At 35.2% G+C, this 18,602-nt stretch overlaps 1 protein-coding gene across 1 annotated transcript in view; it reads right to left on the bottom strand.

The window, feature by feature from the left end:
- The window catches only part of LOC107216879 (muscarinic acetylcholine receptor gar-2), a 173,283-nt gene that overhangs the window by 102,419 nt on the left and 52,262 nt on the right, over positions 1-18,602 (bottom strand). The window contains exon 2 of the mRNA XM_046730136.1: positions 3,049-3,212. Coding sequence (XP_046586092.1) covers positions 3,049-3,146 — 98 coding nt within the window. The 5' untranslated portion in view covers positions 3,147-3,212. The remainder of the gene's footprint in view (positions 1-3,048; positions 3,213-18,602) is intronic.

Here is an 18,602-nt window from a genome sequence, read left to right as displayed (position 1 = left end):
TCTTTATTGTGCTAGAAATTGTACGTTAAGTATTTTTGTAGCTACAGATTTTGTAGCATTCTGTATACTTTTAATCGTTTTTATTAAAAACTGGGACACACGTGAGAACCTTTTTCCGTGGAGCAATTGCATGTTTCGACAGATTTAATGTGTAGAAAGAAAATGCTTTCGGAATTTTTGTTAATGGTCTAATGACAGTTCTTGAGTGCAAATATGAGACTTGATTAATATTCCTATAATCATGATGCATACATTAAATCATCGTTTGCCATTAGGAAGTTACTGATTTCAAATATTTCCCGTTTGCGAATGAAAAAAATGCCGAAGACATTCTAGTCTAATACACGCTCGAAATAATGGAAATGAATTTCCAAAAATTGTACAGCCAATATCTTTATAATAATTGAGAGTAACTTCGCGTAGTGCGATGTTTTTTAAATACTTTAGTGTAATAGCCATGAAAATCAGCAGAAACGAAGTCAATAATAATTCGTGCGAACAAACTTTAATAACTCACTGAAAGCAACATCGTTACTCAAATACTAGAAATAGTAGCGCTAACTTTGGAGGAACGAGAAAAAGTTTTCCCGATAATTAATAAATTATACAGTTTGCAAATGACTCAAAGCTGCCGTAAATTGTTCAGCACATGGAAGGCAACTGAAATATAATCCGTTAAATATTTGTACGACAAGACTGGCGTAAAATGAAATTCATTCACAAAGAACACCAGTTTGGTATCCTCCTTCAAACTCGTTGCAAATTATGTATGTTTTAAAACATTGAAAACTAAAAAACCTCGTATTTTCATCTATCGACATAAACGGTTAAAGGGTCGATAACGACTCCCAGAGATGGGCACACTAGGGTCGTCCTTAAAAAAGGTGATATTTGAATTTCGACCGTATTGTCCCCAAATCGGCTCCAAATAATTGAAAAATTACTACCCTAATTGTTCATATTTTCGCATCAACTTCTCATTTAACCCATTCAGAAGCACATTAAATCTGCCGAACGGATTTTGATAATATTTGGTATAAAGGGGGGGGTTTCTTCAGTCGCTTACTACGCATCTGAGCTCAAAATTTGAAAACTCAAAATGGCGAATCTAATATGGTGGACCAAAATCCAAAGTCATTTGAATTCGATGAAACTCGGTGCTTAAGGGTTTTCGAGTTGGTTGATTACAAATCTGAACTTGAAATTAGATAATTCAAAATGGAGGACCAAAATCCTATAAATCACTTGATGTTGCCTTCAAGTGCAGCTTCTTGATTTTCGGCTATATTTTCACACGAAATTTACGATGAGTTAAGGTAAGTATTTTTTTTGCGTGTTATTTTACTGTAAACACGAAAATTCGCAAACGAGGCCTCTAAATCTTGTCCGATCGAACTGAAATTTACAGGGATTTTATTTTTCATCATATACAACAGCTTCATGAGTAATCCGCTCTGGAATAAAAAAATTTTGGTGAACCACTCTATTCTACAACATACAAGAATTGCAACGAAATCGGAGAGGGACGCTAAATTGATTTTCCTTGACAGAGTAGAGGACTTTAGGTAAAGAGATAATGACGAGTCACTATTGAATGTAGACAAATTTTTATAACCTAACAAAAAGCCAAATGCGTTACAAATTGGGAATTGGTTGATGTGATAATAATCAGCTGAAAGAAACAATATCTTGGTTGAGATAAATTTTCGTGTAAAGTGTTAATCTATTGGAGGCGTGGCGGTTTTGTATCAGAAAATAATTGGCACAAGGCACCAATTCTGGAAAATGTTTGAAACAAACCAAATTTCGTTCAATAAATTAATTTCCACGCGTTGGATGTTAGCTGTTTATTAGTTTACACTTCACATTAAAGATGACTTCGAAATATTCAATTAAACACTGGCTATCATCATTTAAGATTATTGATCTATATGGGGTCTAAAAGTATGTGTATACACGGCACGTATAACGTGGACTTGAAGATTTCCTGTATGAAGCATTCGTTTTGAAGTCATTTAGTCCATTCATTTGTAAGTATGTAAGGAAGGTTTTTTCAGCGTAAATACAATTTTTTTTTTTTCTTTCTCATAACTGCAGACTCGTAAGCGGGTTCATTAGACACTAGGCCACTTCTTTTCTAATTTTGACGCTCTTTTAGCTCAAGAAATTAACGCCGATATCATATACTTTTTGATTCATAATCATTCGATCATTGATGAGTCGTCTCAGGTGATTTAGTTCTAGAGATTTTCCGTAAATTCATTCGTGTCGTTAGTTAAGGATGTTGTCGGGCAGAACTCCATAGTTTTGATTAATCTTACACGAATAACAATATTACGAAAGAAAAAATAAATGATGACATATTGAGAATGGGTGAACGGAGTTTAATAAAAATTGGTACTACAAGGTTTCTATAGTCGCTGGTAACGAATTCATGGTCAGTTAAGAAAAAACTGTACCTTATAGCTGCAGGTCAAATAATTTGTCCCGAAGACGGCGAAGGTGTTAACAGTGGAAATGTTGGATAAAAGCGTAAGAAAATATGAAATTGAAAGGAAAATACTTTGGATAACATTTCGGGATATCTACCTACACAGCTCTGTAAGAATTCGTATGCACTGAAACGTGCAAAATTAGTTGGACGTAGTGACAGGTAAAGTTATTTAACGCTACCGAAAATAATTTTTAATTTCTTTCTTTTTCAAATAACTGCTCTCTATGGGGCCGCATTACGAATAGGAATGTTTAAACTACTACAGCGCTCCCGAGATTCCATAACTCGAAAGTTACCATGAGCCCGTAATAAAAATTTGACATGAGCACTTCGATGATCGAAGTTTTGTCAATACTGTAAGTTTCGAATATCTCCACCGCTTGACGAAACAAAATCCTCTTTTCTGGAACCAAATTTGTATGACACTGTGCTATTTATTATTAATCATGCAAAGTATCTCGGTCTGCGACAAAATCCGGGTCAAGTGAATTACGTTCATAGCAAATGATATTTGCCTTTGGTAGCTTGTGTTTGCGACAAATTTTGCAGCTCACCATTTTGTGATGAAATCTGTGCCGATGGTGTACACGGAAGTAACTGTCCGGTTGTTTTCGGTGCCATTTAGGCTGCTCTCGGTCCCGTTCACCTCCATTCCCAAAATCTCCGGATCCGATCCCAATCCACCCACTCTTTAATACCTCGTCATCTCCAATGCATTCTGGAAAGAAATCAGTAATTTTCGTTCATCTGTGGGTACGATTAAAAACAACAAAACATGAAACAAAGGTTGAATGTGTGCAATTGAAAATAACCATTTGAAGCATGCATTTTTCCTAGCCGCCAAATTCCTTGAAACTGTTTATAAAATGGTTCTCGGGGCTGCTGATTTAAAAAATGGGGGTCAGATCCGACAGAAACTTTAAAATGGTGGATCCAATATGAGCGAATAGGATCAATTTTTATATTTTCGGTCTGTCGCAGTCACCGTCTCGAATTTCGAAATTTTGATGTCGGATTCGTTTTTAGCGACCTCAAAAACTCAAGATTACCGAGTTCCACTTTTCTAGTCCCTATAACTTTTCCACATTTACGTTTATTCTGTACGAACAGGAATTTTCAACACTTTATTTATTGATAGCGCTCACTATATTCGCGGAATCATCATAATCCCTCTCAAAACATCAACATTGATATCTTAGAAGTCCAATCATGGAAAAAAAAATGTCGGCAATATCTCAAAAATTGAATATAAAATGTCGAGACACCAGTTTTCATCAAATTCGCGCATATTTTGATTAAGTTGATTCGCCACCTTCGCGAGACTTCCTTGTAAATATCCGTAGGACGAGTTTACATAATCGAAAATGTGAATTTCTAATCATTAGTAATTTACAACTTCGGAGAAATGGAATTACTGAACGGTTTCCCAGCACCAAAACTGTGTCATTTGAATAATTTCGATGAACGATTATTCATTTAATTCGTAAACATTCGCTTTATTGCCTTCTGCAAGTTTCTGAACCATGAGCAAGAGCGTAATTTGCACATGATATCAGAATAGCTTATGTTCTTTCAAATGTAATTCCGAATAACATTGAGGTTCGTGACATTGATTTAACGATGTATTTTTAGAAAAACTCGTTATCTCGCTGCTGAAAGAGAGTTTTATGAAATTCAGTAAACCATCAGGCGCATAGTCCAGCGTTACCAAGCCTAAAGAAATTTCTTTGGATCTAAAGTATTTAGAGTCTGTTCAAGGAAAAAAGAAAAGTTATTTTCTTATTAAGAAATATTCTCGTTTAGGCAGAAATCTGACGAAAATTTGAAGGTCTCTGACAAAATCTCAAGACTGATAGAGAAATCTCTAAAAATGGACGGTGAAATCGAAACAACAGACTAAAAATGAACCAATTGCGAGGTTACTGTGAACATATGCACCAATTAGATAGCGTCTGAAATTTTCAAACGCACTTTATTTGACAAGTTGTTGGTCCTACATATTAAGAATAAAAACATTTTATACAAGCAAAAGTTCCTAATATCTGTATACTTGCAGTTCAAATTATAGGATATAAATCTATATGTGTTACCTCGTTCGGTAATTATCATTATACATTTCTAAGAAAATTGTCCGTGTTATCAAGCGAAAAAACGTGTATAAATATTATGTATTCTTGTATTTATTGAGTATCAATACCGACAAACAACACTCTTGTAAATGAGAAATGTGAAAAATTATTGTACCACTATTAGGACATCTGAAGAATTATTGTGGTGTCATCCAAATAAGAAATCTGAAGAACTGATTTGGCGCCATTTAAAGAAATATTCGTCTGATAGGTGGGCAACACTGGTGTATACATTGATGGACGACATCGTGGAGACTACGCAAGGAGCACGAATTCAAATGAGTGAATTTACAAAACTTGTCACAGTAATCGTACACATTAGGTTTATTATTTGTACCACTAGCGTCGCTAGTGTTCCTGTAGCACCGAAGTGTCATTAATTGCAGGGATGCCCAAGATCGACTAATCGATGATCTTGCATAGAAAGTTTTCACCATCGCTTTATACCTCCCCCCCCTCACCGTTTTAGTACTTATAGAAGACTAGTGCCCTCTTATTTTTGGACACGATTTGTGTACTCGAAGTTCGAGCTCCTTGTATAGTCTCGATGGAGGACATACATCAGAGAGCTCAAATAGACCAGGAAATAAGCATGCAAAGTAGTACTTTTTGGTATGAATCCGGCAACTTGATCTAAGGGTAATTCGATGACGCTGAATGGAATGGTGACGATAATTTTGCAATCAACCTCCGAGATCATTATAAAAACAGGTTAACCCGTTTTACTCGGAACCTAATAATTTTATCAAAAAACATGTCCGACAAAAGTTGCTGGGGATAAAAAAAAAAAAAAACACAGAAAAGTATTTCATGTTCATCTTCGTATCGTCCAACATAAGGGAGAAAAAAAACGAAAAACCATTTGAATGGGGGGCGAAAACCTCAAAATTTCAAATAATAAATAAATTATTAAATTCGTACGTATGAGACAGACATATGTTTGTCCTTAGCTTTCTCGTGATGCTTCGACTGAAAAGAAATTCTGTGTAAAAATAAAGTTTCATTCGCCTTTTTCTTCCTTATTTTTGGAGATACGAAGATAACCATAGGATATACTTTTTCAACTTCCCGTTTTCAAAGAAAAAACGAAGTTATTGCAATCACTTTTTAAATGAAAAGTTGAGTTTTCACTGAGATCTTGACGTTTCAAGGTCTAGAGAATCATCCCCGACCATTTTTGGACGGATGACTGTGTGTGTTTGTATGCATATAAGTGATAATTTTTTTTCCGGACGATATTTCGAGAACAAGTTACCCGATTTAAATTATTTTGGTCTCAATCGACGCGGCTTTTCGAAACTTAAAACTGATAAGACGTTGGTCTTGATCGGTTCAGTACTTTTTCAATTATTTAAATAACAAAATACCAGAAGGAAACAAATATAAATGGTAGTATTTTGAGAATAGATGAATGGATTTGAATGAAAATTGGTGCGGTAAGGTTTTTTGGGTCGCTAATCACGAGTCTGAAAACAGATTGCAAAATCCAAAATGACGATCTAATATGATAGAAAATAATATTTAGATTCTGGTAAAAATGGGTAGGCGACGGTTTTCTGGGTCACCGATAGCGAACACAAGGTCAGACTTCCAAAATTTGTAATGATGGAACCATTATAGTGATTCAAAATTAAAAAAAAAAACGTCACACTTTCATGTAATATGGCACACGAGGGCGTTAAAAACGTTAATCACGAATTTGAATTTGTAGTTCGAAAGCAGAATTGGATATTATTCCTTCGACTCTGCAGTGTGAGAACGGGAAGATCGAGGGCTGGCTCGTGGCGAGTCTAAAGCCGTTTGTTCGTTTTTTTTCTTTTGTCCTCAACAACTTTTGTTGAACATATTTACTGATAAATTTATCAGGTTCCCAATTAAACGGTTTATTCCTTGTTTTATAATGATCTCGGGGCTTGATTGTAAAATTATCATCATCATTCGATTCAGCGTAATCCATTTACCCTCAGATCAAGTTTCCAGATTCATACCTAAAAAGTACCATCTTGCGATTTTTTTCCTGACATAGAAGAGACGGCAGCAGCTGCGCGGTAGTCACTGCAGGACAAAATTTCGTAGAAATAGGAATGCAGCAGGATATGTACGTGTTGGCAGAACCGCGGTAGAGCGCCCGACTGATTTGCTCGTCACGATTGCATCGAAACGGACCTCATCTGGAGCACGTTGCCGGATTTTGAGTCAAATTTCAATCTCACAATTAGTGAATTTCAAAGCATAGTACTTCGGATTTCAGAACTTAGAAATCTATCGAGGATTCATTCGCGTATAACACCGAATGATAGAGTAGAAGTTATCGGACAGAGAGAAACTTTCATGAAGCATGAAATGGTAATGTAAAACATTAATTATATTGAACGAAATATAGTTATCTAGTACCATATTCTCTAGTAATTCCAACAATACTTAAAGTATTATTGTAACAATACGTCTATTAATAAAATTTTTTACTACTTGTAACAAATGAAGTTTTCTCTGTGCAACTTTCTACAGCTAAGATACGATTAAAATTTGTTATTATGGATTATGTATTATACGAAGGAATTGAAGAGGGTAATTTATAAACAACATGGAAATGAACTTTTTTTTTTCATTATCTCTAAAAAGTTTATAGACTCCTGAATCGGACGATAATGAGTTCCGATGAAAGGTCGTGATCACTATATTAACATGATGATCGAACGTCTTTGAAACAGTCACTGCAGAAGTATGAGACAATTCAAAGAGTTTCAGCTAATCGGGACCACCATCGTTAGACCTCGCGAACCTTTAAGACGTTCGGAAAGTTCGGCTGATATTATCTCTCACCCGGCGAACTTAGCTCGGTTGGTTGGCTGGCCGTTCCGAGCTGTTTTCGTTTAACCCTGCAACGTAGTAGCTCTTATCCAACCGGAGATGCGTCATTTGCATACTTATTTTCACCAATTCTCTTATCAATGCTTTTGCCACGCTTTGTTCAGCGCGAAACAATTTTCACTGACAGGTTCCGGAACACGTACATATATCCAGTTTTAGTCATATATGTAGTAGACTGGGCCAAATTTTAATGGTACTGTAAAAACATTGTTCATGACGACAAATAAAAATTGTCCTGAAAGTTTGAGCCCTTATTATTAATATTAAAGGGTGTATCGTTACAGCTATTGATTTTTTAACAGTTACCGCATTTTTTACCCGAAATCCGTCAATTATCAATCTGAAAAATTTTATCAATCCATATTTTTGAAGGAAATTAAATTTCCTACAAAAAAGCTCTCTTACTAAATTGACGTAGATCGAGCCGTTTCCTTGTAATCGTGCCTTAAACATTGATTTGTTTTTTCAAATTTTTGTTTGAATTTTTGATTTTTGTAATAATGGTTTGATCTATGAAAATATTGATTTTTCTGGTAACTAGAAAAATCAAAAATTCAAACAAAAATTTGAAAGAACAAATCGATGTTTAAAGCACGATTACAAGGAAACGGCTCGATCTACGTCAATTTAGTAAGAGAGCTTTTTTGTAGGAAATTTAATTTCCTTCAAACATATGGATTGATAAAATTTTTCAGATTGATAATTGACGGATTTTGGGTAAAAAAATGCGGTAACTGTTAAAAAATCAATAGCTGTAACGATACACCCCTTAATATTAATATTAAGGGCTCAAACTTTCAGGATAATTTTTATTTGTCGTCATGAACAATGTTTTTACAGTACCATTAAAAAAAAAAATTCTTCGTTTTTTTGGCCCAGTCTAATATGTAGTATATAATAAAACTTTTATTCCAATCGTGCATATTTATAATCACGATATGTACGTTATTTCTAAAATACTGTTACGTAAGAGGGCGAAATAAATAATCAGGAGAATTCAAAAAGACTGGGGCGGTTTATTTTAGAACAAAAGTACAAGGAGACGTGTGTAGTTTAAAGTCCGTTCTAGGAATCCAGAAAGATACTCGTTGATTCCAAAAGACGTTTGTTGTCAGGGAACATCAGATCTTCATTTTGATTAATTAAATAAATACATGCATATTCGAAGGGGGAAACCCGTAACCCGGTAACGATACTAAAACCATTATGGAATTACTTTGTGGACAACAGCAAGAGTAATTAGGTAATATACACACCAAGGCGGTTCTGAAAAAGGTTATTTTTGAACTTCAACCGGTTCACCCCCCAAATCGGCTCAAAATAATTGAAAAATAATTTCTCCACTTTTTCCTATAATTTTTTCTAATGCGCCCCTGAAAGGGTTAAATGAGGAAATCCGCCCTCTTACGGGCACAGGTTAGAGTTGAGATCAAAATATGAAAAAATGAGGGACATTTTTTTGAATTATTTGGAACTGATTTGACAGGTGAGCCGCTTGAAATTCGAAAATGTCTTTTTTGAGGACCACCCTAATACACAGACTCGTGACCATGACGCGGTCGCGTATTTCTATAAGTATCCGTCGATGGCTGTGGTGGTTGTACTTTGGTGGACATTCATCGAATTTTTAAACTTTATCAATTGCCAAGATCAACGTTGGTTTACCGAGATAACAAGATGCATTTGAATCGAAATTGATTATTGCTTGCAGAAGTTCATCGTGAGGATAATTGAAGAATATTGTCACTATGTTTAAATTCCCAGTTTCCCAGTGGAATTTTTAAAATATTTTTCGTACGCAAAACCTTGAAAAAGATGTGATTTGCTTGCTGCTGACGATCTATCCGAAAATGGATTCAAAATTTGGAAGGATCAAACGTTTTTATACAAAAAACAGAGTCCATATGGTCCATATTTTTTTCTCACGACAAGAGGTGCTGAAAATTCGAAGTATAATATCTGAAATCGAAAAAAGTAAAAAATTCATCAACGTATTTCTCGTCAAGGATATGGCCTAGAGGTCTAAAATTCGGAGGATTTTTATACCTCGGTACACATGATAACATAACAAAATTAGAGCGAAATCGAACTTTTCAGCCCTGGAGGCTTAACTGCAATTGGCGGAATCAACCATATGCTGTTGCTAATAATAGACGTCAACTAATTGTTTTTTTCTTTAATTTATTTAACAGATTAATCGGTATTATACTTCTAATCTATCGCTTTGGAATCAATCAATTTATCGGGACTTTTAATTATTTGTTTTTTCTAGCAATCGATTGTCCAATAAATTGGAAGATCCCTTTCATGCATACATTTTTCTATTCATGCGAGTCACTTGAAGTTTTACATGCATAATATTTCGGGGTCACTGATTACGAATATGAACTCGAAAACAGAAAATCCTACATGGATGAACAAAAACAAGAAAAATGTTGAAAAAATTCCGTAAATTTTTTTGCTGTGTGTCAAGTTGTGTAAAAATTAGTATTCGAATTTTCATGGTAGAGTAGCAGTAAATACTTTGTTTCATGAAAAGTACGAATTTTGACCATTTGTATTACTGAGCTACTTTTGCAATAAGTAAATAAATAAATTTTGTATTTTTTTAGACTTAGGAATATTTCAGGGACACTATGGAACCAAAAAACTCGGCAGTTGTTACCAAATAAGTAAATTGATAAATAAAAATCTGCAAAAAAAGCGTGACAATGAGCGTCCCAGCGTGGATCAAAGGGTTAATCGATGTTTCCGATAAACCAATTAATCGCACAGGCCTAGCGAATGGTATAGTTTCACCTCATATACCAGAGTTTCAGATTATTATAAAAGACTTACAAGGCTGATGCTAGTATTTCTGATTGTGGTTGCTAATCGTCATTCGATCCAGGACTTAGTAATGTCGATTTTCCACCCTTTCTTCGTATTCAACCCTGAAACCTTTGTTTCCCGCGAATCGTTGTATTGTTACGAGGCCGTGTCCTTTGCAAAGCAATCGGAGCATATCTTTGCGCGGAGAAATGTGCGTTCAGCACGCAATTCGTGAGTTGTTATCAGCCGCAGTTAGCATAATTGATGGTTATGAAAACTCATCGATCTATAAAACTTCTCAGTACGATCGCTTCGTCTGTTTTGAAAAGAATGAAGACGGATCAAGAATTTTTTTTTGTAACCGCGACAAGCAAAAGTAATGAAAATTTAATCATACAGCAAGTACATGTACGCAGTGCTCAGCGAAAAAATACTAGGAATTTGAACCATTTTCCGTTAATTTGTTTATTTAATATGAGAAGAAAAAACGTGAGTTTGCTGGGTCGGTAAGGGTAGGAGTACTACATGACCTTCAACATATAAACGTCTGGAAAAAAGATCTCGTAGGACTTCCTGATTTATTTATTTAGGAATCATGCCTTACCAAATATTTATTTGAGATTTTCAACTCAACAGACCGAACACACATGGAAAGAAATACTCTGGAAAAGTATTTGGAATATCATTTAACGAATAGCAGACTACCGATGGGAAATCAACGAGCATGCAAAACTTGGTGAACGGCGAAACTATACACCAACCATTACAAGGTAACGTTGTGATGATTTTATTAATCTTACAATGACACGGTACACGAAAAACAAAATACACAATCAATACTTCTTTTACATCGACATTGCTTTATTTTTTAATCAATCGAATTATGGGATGATTACTGATTACAAACCATATGTTTCGATAATTTCGTACATAAATTAACTCCACAGACAACAGAAATGTGGGCTTATCTTCGTAATGTGGTTTCATCGTGGAGTCCGTCACGTTCACTTCTTATTTAAACTTCCCAACAGGGTTAGTCGATATTATTACTATATGTATACTCGTAGAATAACCAGGACAAGAACAATGATGCTTTTTTTTCTTCATTTTCTTCACTATGCTTGGCTAAGCTTGATAATGAGTCTTAAGAGGTGAACGTTTGATGACCGACTTGCCTAACCGCAATCCTCACTGAGCCAAGTGCCTCCTACTCTGCGACATGTGTTTGATTACTAAGGTGGTCCTTATATTGGGTTAAAAAAAAATTCTGTCTGGAAGGCAAAACGATTTTTTTATTTAATGGAAACTGAATATTCGAAAATATGGATTTTTTTGTCTACGAATAACTTTGAAATAAAATTGAGTACGGAATATAGTTAACGAGCATATTTTTAAATAATATTAAACTTCCCGCTTAAATTCGAAGACTAGGGAAATGAAATAAAATTATGAAAAAATTGAGGAATTTTTTTTTTTCACTATTTGGAAGCGATTTGACAGGCTCCGTCATGAATTTTTTTTCAACTCCATATCAGAACCGCTCTATAGTGCCCACACTCGTATTAAGATTTAGCTGGCACCTTTACCCGGTATAACATTGCTGGCACCTTGCGGTTATTTGAGACCCCAACCGAAAGTTGCTTGCTGTAACGAAGCAATTTGATATTTTAACTTGACTGTTTTTGGAGGTATTCATTCAAGTGTCTTTGAGAAGATAAAAAGGGTCGCAACAATAATTTTCAATTTTAAGGTAGTAAAAGATTTGAAAAATTACAAAAAAATATAATGAAAAATGACGTTTTTTAAAAAGAAATTATTAACTTTTTTAATTGTCTACATTAAGAGCTAAAAAATGAGCTGGATACACTCAAAATATAGAATATTTAAAAAAAATTCAGGCTTATTATGTCAGCCGAAAAAAGGTATTTATTTAGAAAAAGTAAATCAAAAATTTTCTGTGTAAAAAATAATCATTTTTTCCAAAGATATGCATTTACTGGTTAAAAGCTCATTTTTATAATAATTCACAATGGAAATTCGAACGTAGATTATACGACACCTAAAATAATGAAAAAATATATACACACTACTAGACCAAATAATTCTGGAGCAAAACACACTTTTGTAACACAGCTGGCACCTTGGGGTTGCTGACGACCCCTCTCTACTTTGCGACACTGCTACAGCAAGACTGACGTACTTAGACTTACCTGAATGACGCTCGAGGGAAGTGGTACATGTCATCTGTCAATAAATGACGTTATAAGTCACATTTTTAAACTTTCAAGTTACAAAAATCTCGATTCAAGACACTTAGGTCACGAACGATCGCAAGATGCCAACTAAAGGTTAACCCTTACAACGTCATACCGATGCGTATAATGCCTGACGTGTACGACGGAGTGTTGAATCCGAAGTCAAAATCGAAGCGACGGTTATGTGTTGGCAGAGGTGGAAATATTATTTTCCTTTCATCCCTTTCAAACTCGCAAGGACCTCAATTCAGAGGCTAGAGATGACGCGAGGCGCTTTCGCCCCAGCAATTCAGAAACTCGACCCGAGTTCGTTGCAGCACGTTGGCAGGTTCAATTACACGTAGAAATTGAGCGAAGACGAGTGGTGAAATCGAATTTTCTTGCCTGATAAAAGCGTCGCGACATTTTATTTCGAAGCGCATTACGAGTCTTCGTTGATCCCCGTCACCAAAAATCGAGGCGGCTCAAATATTTTGGGCCTCGTTATCTCTCTCAAGGCTCAGGGGCTTCTGGGAACCGGCCTGTTTACGGGAAGCTAACTTCCCTCTCGTGTTATACGCCTCGAGCAAACGCGCGCAGAACGGATCTCCGTCTTCAGATTACGAGATTACGAACGTCAGGAGTCAGCTCCGACTACGGCGTAAAGCTGCCGAGCTTTCGTAGATACGCAAAGTGATTGGCGCGCGCCTATCTCTGGATTTCTCTACCGCGATTCCTGGCATCGTTGCGTGGGTCTAAGCCCCTATATACTGTCTATTCCATAAGGTTCGTTTTAAGATCCCATCAACAATAGAAAAGATGTCACCATCCTCGTGCTGCGGATCCAGGACGGGCTCGATTTCACTGAATCCGATACTATTGTGCAAGTGGTTAGTCGGTGTAGGTACGGAGAATTGTACATTCGGAAACGTATATTTGAAGGAAGAAGTGAAAAAATTTAATAAAGCTTTTCCCTTGAAATTGACGCCATTTTTGAAAAAATTAATATTTTCGAAAAATCCCACGTACTTCCCTAGATTTTGGCATCATGTTTTGAAATCTTTTTCGTCTTTTGTTGCGGATGGTAACCGTGAAAAAAGACAAATTTGCTTTCATCAGACATTCCACTGGCATTTTGTTTTCGAGTAATTTAAAAAAAATTTTTCTGTGTAGTTAAAAACTCATATTAATATGTACGGAAAAACAGAATTAAAAACTATCGATTCATTTAGCTTAAATAAATTGGAGAAATGACCCTTTTCTTTCATCTAGCCAGGTGGTATTTCCGCTTAAAGAGGTCATTTTTGAATTTTGGTCGGCTCACCCTCCAAATTGATTTCAAACAATTCCTAATATTTTCAGATCCTTATCTCAACTCTAACTCGTGCCCGTAAGGAGGTGGATTTCCCGATTTAACCCTTTCAGGGTCACAATCAACCGAACGGATTACGACAAAATTGGGTACAGGGGGCTTCTTGGGTCGCTGATAACAAATCTGAACTCGAAATTTGAAAATTCAAAATAAGGGATCCAACATAGAGGACTAAAATCCAAAAAGTTACTCGATTTCGATAAAACTCGGTGTTAGAGGATTTTCGAGGTCGCTGATTACGAATCTGAACTTGAAACTACAATTCAAAATGGTGAATCCAATACGGCAACAGCAAGTGACTTTTGAGATTTTTTGATTTTTGAGTTCGGATACGTAATCAGCGACCCAAGAAATCTTCCTATACCAAATTCGATCGAAATCCGTTTGGTTGACTTATTATTCCATTGAAAGGGGTTACATGGAGAAATCGACCCTGTTGTAGGCACGAGTTAGATTTGAGATGAAAATCTGAAAAAATATGGGAATTATTTTTGAATCGTGTGGAGCCGATTTAGTGGGTGAGCTGAATTGTATCATTCCAAATGAAATTCAATAATGTGATCACTTTGACAAGTTATCGCGATAATTGTGCTGTTTTAGTTGCAAATCATGTTCTTTTGTTTTTTCCGATTGTTTATATCATACTGATTAAATTACTGAATCACTCATTCATACCACATATAAATTCCGTTAGACCCAAGTGTCATTTGCAAGAAGTCATTCTCATGAAGCAAGTCAAATTAATTTTGCTGGATACACAACACATCGTCAATGTAGGTCGTCGCCGCATCAATACTGACGTCAGATATATCATTCACGGGGAAGCAGTTCAATACGTCTTGGTATGTTTTGGTGAGATCCAAAACAGACATCATACGTATTCTTCACGCCAGACAAGATAAATAAAATATTGGCACAGCAAAAAAGGCATTGTGCGTATCGTTCAAATCCATATCCATAGTGGTATAATAAGTCTATCCCATTTTGTCTGGATCTGAAAAACATCGACCGTCGGCCAGTTGTTTTGACCCCCTTTTTGAAGGTTTTTTAATTTTTGTGAGTTTTGAATAATTGCAAACAATCCTATAAAGTTCGAAAGTGGTTTACCGTTTAGTTTCTGAGTTTTTTGCTTTCACAGTTCAGCTATTTTATATTGAGTAGATAGGGACTGGGATAAAAACTGACAGTTTCGAGTTGGTTGTTTTGGAATAGAACGTTTAGGACAGAAAAAAATATTGAATAAGGTGAAATTGATGATTAATATCCGAAAAAAATCCGATTGTAATTTCGTTTAGGTTGTACATTTGGCAACATCGCAAATATGCACATTACGCGCGGTATTCAAATTAGTTGTTTTATGCTGTTCAGCGTATGGTTTTGCTACAATACTTTATTTTTAATTTTTTTACGCATCTCCCGTTAAATCGTAACTGATCTTACATTCTTATTCACAAAAATAAAATAAAAGTATAGCGAGGTAAACACCGAAGGTTCAAGCAGACTACAACACAAAAAAATCATGCGCCGTTGCCATATTTATTTTCAGATTATTTGTCGTTTCGTTTGTAAACAGTAATGTTGTTGTTTTTACTAATGCGCATAATTTCTTTTCCGTCAAATGTCTTCCATTCGTCTTTATACCTTTTATATTTGTATTATAAACACGTAACCTTACAAGAATTATTAAATCGGAGTTCGTTGCCTGAAATTTTTTGTTGTTTGAACTTTTTCCGATAGGACAAGTCATTGTGATCTTTCAAATTGTTCGCCTGAAGAAAAAAGTAAAAGATTCTAACGAAATCATAACTAACATCATATTTTCTTCTGTTTAAATAAAATCTCATATTCAACCAGTGATACGTGAAATTGAAATTTACGAATTCTTTTGGCCCAAGCGAGCGGATTGAGTACACGAGCGGATAAAAATATTCGATATGGCATAATTACGGGAGCAGCAACTTTCAGCAAGAAAAGCCGAACCGTACACTTTTACAGGGCCACATCACCGAACGTGCTTTGACCCGAAATTCGATCTTGGCCGGTGCGGATTTTTTCGCACATCAGCTTTAACCCAAATATTATTTCAAAAACCCGACAGCCGTATGGGACACTTAATTATATACACACCAATTGCACGAAAAATCTGAGTTATGAACGATCGTAGATTTCTAAATTTGTTCAATATTCTTGCTGGTATTTTCGAAGATAAATTCAAAATATCGCGACTCATGCTCATAGATAAATTCAAAGAAATCAAAAATGTTCTGACTTCAGGGTGGAATAACATTGTGGGTTTCACTTTCCATTTCCATTTAATCGGTGATGCATTCATTCGACTGTATAACACAAGTCCGCAACCAAAAAACTGAACAGGTTTTGTTATACTGTTTTTTCCGTCACTTTTTTTCGGTTATTATCACTCACTGAAACCTGGAAAAATGTAGCTTTGTTTAATATTATTAGCTGCTTTGTAGCATTCTGTACACACGTATAACGTGCCCACACATTCTCATGTGTAATTTTACTAAATCAATATGGCCTATTATCGTCTACTACACCTTTAATGTGAGGCGAAGTTTTCTCAGGTGCAAAAATACATCTTTTGATGTAGCACAAAGACTTCTATGTCAGTGAGCATTTTGGTTCATGACTTTCCCTTGTAAAATTCAATGAAACCGTCTTTCACGAGGCTTATAGATGTAATATAAATTTGAAATAATAACGCAGATACAGAAAATAAAAAAAAGGTCTCTGGTCCAGCGAACGAGACCACCATACCTGTTATATGTTTTTGGACATGCCCAATTTAAATATGGTGTGAAGATTGCTCCATCACACTTAGATTTTAAGTACTACGAGCTAGTATCTATGGGGTGCTCGATTCTGGTTAAGGCGCGATAAAATAGACCACCATATCTACGGCTACTTCTCATCAAATTCCGAAATTTAAGTCGCGAGTCATTAGTGCTGAGTCACAAGCATTTATTATTGATGTAACATTTTTATTTAAATGCAAGTTATTGGCACTAAGATTGTAAAAAATAAAAACCGAGATATCGTAGTGAAAAAACAAAATTTTGTCAAATTATTGCTCTAAAAGTCATTCCCTGACCTTGTCCCTTAGTCCGAGAACAATAATAATAAAGCTATTCATCTCAAATATAACAATATTCTTATTGATTTAATATTGCTAATATATTCGAAAATAAGTGTTAATTGTATGCCAAAGCTTTTAACGCACTACGACAAATACACAAAACGGATGATCAATTTTAAATATATGTCCCGCAAAATAAAATCACTCCCTCACCGTGTTATGAACATTCGATTTATGATCGTATCAAATGAGATTTGTGAACGCAGCCTTAAGTTTCTAAAACTTGGCAACACACATAATATGTAAGTGGGGCGTTTTCTTTTCACCATTGAAATGAGTCTGTGTCAAAAAGCATTTGGTTTAAATTATTCAAGAATTACATTTTTATTTGTCGTTCCCTCACTGTACGTATATAAAGGTGAATCAGTATATATGCATATGTTTTCAATTCTGTTTATTGCGTTTTGGGGAGTAAAATGCATACATAAAATGCTAAAGCAATTTGACGTTACGTGCCAGTGTTTTCTGCACCTTTTGTTCGAATTCAGCATTTCCTCACGGTCATTCCCTCATTGCATTTAAAGGTGAGGGGATGAGGATTGTATGAACAAATGACTTGTGCAATATTATATGTTAATAACTTAATATAAAATAGTCCTTTGGACTTCTTTATTGTTTTTCTTCAGCTTATGTAGCATATTTTGTAATTATGAACAGATATATAGCGAACAAAATGGCAAGGCAAAAGAACTTATTTCCATATTTTATAATTATTTGAAACTCGTTTCTCTATATGTTATCAACAAAAATATGGAAGACCATTACTTTTACATAGAAGTCATTTAATAAAACTTCGTATGTCTGCGATAAAAATGTTTTGCTCAATGCAAAAAATGTTGTTGGAATTTGATGAGTAATACCCCTTTATGTTATTGGAGATCGAATCGAAATCCGATGTCAGATAGCTCGATTACCCTCGTATTAGGAATTATCCATAGGGGTTATGACCCAAAAACTAATAACACTGGGGGTGACGGAGAAATTCTCATACTGGATTTAGATTCAACACATCCAAAAACACATAGGTATGGTGCTCTAGTCTGTCACACCAGAAACTTTTTTTTATTTTTGTGGCTGTATAATTATTTTTGATGATGATGAATGATTGATTCGTAAAATAATTTTATTCGAGGTGATTGGTCTTCACATTTCGAACATTATTGCATAAACGTTAACAGAATAGAAGAAGTGCTTTGTATTTAGCCGAATAATTCATCGCCAAATATTTATTAGAGCTGGAAATATCTTCACATAGTTTTTCATTTTGAGTAGTATGTGGGGTAACGAAACCTTTAATGCAAAGCCGTTTGCTGTCAAGCATACATTTTTGAAGGGGAATCCGAGAACACTAGTTTCTGTCAACGTATCTAATTAATTTTCCGACGTTTTTCATTGTTGAATGAATGCTTCCATTATACTGTTTTGCCTAAAAATGAAAGTCTGATTCTAAATTCTGGCATCAATCTTTACCCAAGTTCATTAATCTAAATTACGATTTCGCTAATTGATTAGTATACGGAGGAAAAGGATTATT

This window comes from Neodiprion lecontei, chromosome 2 (genome assembly GCF_021901455.1).
Source record: "Neodiprion lecontei isolate iyNeoLeco1 chromosome 2, iyNeoLeco1.1, whole genome shotgun sequence".
NCBI lineage: Eukaryota > Metazoa > Arthropoda > Insecta > Hymenoptera > Diprionidae > Neodiprion > Neodiprion lecontei.
The sequence above is the reverse complement of the archived record's forward strand: the minus strand, read 5'-3'. Positions and strand labels throughout refer to the sequence as shown.